This window comes from Sinocyclocheilus grahami, unplaced genomic scaffold (assembly GCF_001515645.1).
Source record: "Sinocyclocheilus grahami isolate Dianchi unplaced genomic scaffold, SAMN03320097.WGS_v1.1 scaffold1782.1, whole genome shotgun sequence".
In the NCBI taxonomy this organism is placed as follows: Eukaryota; Metazoa; Chordata; class Actinopteri; order Cypriniformes; family Cyprinidae; genus Sinocyclocheilus; species Sinocyclocheilus grahami.
This window is the reverse complement of record NW_015506961.1, coordinates 283,860-285,243: the sequence shown is the minus strand read 5'-3', so window position 1 is coordinate 285,243 and position 1,384 is coordinate 283,860. Positions and strand designations below refer to the sequence as shown.

Here is a 1,384-nt window from a genome sequence, read left to right as displayed (position 1 = left end):
GACCCTGACTGCAGCGAGCCCAGCTACAGCCTGCTGATCCGGGGCAGCGTGCGGCCGCTGCGGGCCTCCTGGCTGGTGCGCGGAGGAACGGCGAGCGAGGTGCATGTGAGCTGCGTCCAGCAGTGGTGCCTGCAGACGGCCTGCGACCCGCCGGACACACCGGCTCCGGACCGCAGCATGCAGGAGCTGACGCTGATGCGCCTGGAGCTCCAGGCCGAGGAGCTGTTCCTGGGAGACGTTCACACGGAGCGCGCTCAGCCCGCGGGATACCAGAGCCCCCTGCGGAGCGCCAAGGTCAGGACGCAGACGTCTGCGCTGCTGCATATGCATGCGCTCCGGCCCGGCGCGGGGCATTAATATTAACCCAGAGTGAGGAGCACTCAGAATAGAATATAGTGCAATGCGCTCTCTAGTGCTTACACACATTTTCAAACTTTGCTTCTTTTTTTAAAACATTCACACACAAATCCAAGAACTGTACACAAAATGCAAAATGCATTCAAAATATCACAAACGCATCTCAAAAGCAAACATTTGTCTTGCGTTGCAAACACCTTTGCCATAATATTATATTTTTGGATATACAGTCAAACCAAAAATTATTCAGACAGCAGATAAATTTTTGATATTTATTTACTAGTGTGTGCAGGACACTGTAGTTCATTTATGTAAGTGAGGAGAGCAAAATAAAGTGAGCTGTGACTTATTACACCCAAAAACTCTCCGGATCAAAAATGATTCAGACACTTTGAGCTGAGCATGTTTTGCTGAAGTGTTTTTCTTTAATTGCTAATGTGATCTTTTTACTCCACAGACTGAACTAAATGAAGCACTGCTTGGTAATTAGTTGAGCTAAATTGGTTTTATCTAATTGTGTATTAAATGTAACAGCTGACAGCTATTCAACAGAATTCATTACATACCTTTCTATCAAAGTTATCTGACATTATCAAGATGAGTTTGTTCTGATCGCCGTTTTCAATCAACATTCATCCCATTTCACAAAGAAATATGTCAAAATTATTTAAAATGAGACAAGATGTATTTAAACTTGGTAAAACAACTAAAATCTGCATGCTTTATTTGAATTCATTATTCTTTCAAGAAATTATTTAAAATAAGATAAAATAAGAATTACAATACACTAAAGATCAAGATATGTCTTATTTTAATTAATTGTTTTAAAAGAAATGGTTTAAAATAAGACAAAACAAGTATTATTATATGCTAAAACAACTAGAAATGAAGATACATCTTATTTTAATAATTTTTTTAAGTAAACAGTTTAAAATAAAACAAAACAAGCATTAAAATTCTCTAAAACAACTAAAAATCAAGATAAACAACTGAAAATGTTTTATTTTAGTTAGGTGATGATTGAAAA

General features: G+C 39.1%; 1 protein-coding gene across 1 annotated transcript in view; it reads left to right on the top strand.

The window, feature by feature from the left end:
• Positions 1 to 1,384, top strand: part of LOC107572613 (protein APCDD1-like) — a 17,805-nt gene that overhangs the window by 8,554 nt on the left and 7,867 nt on the right. Inside the window, exon 5 of the mRNA XM_016259032.1 lies at positions 15 to 294. Coding sequence (XP_016114518.1) covers positions 15 to 294 — 280 coding nt within the window. The remainder of the gene's footprint in view (positions 1 to 14; positions 295 to 1,384) is intronic.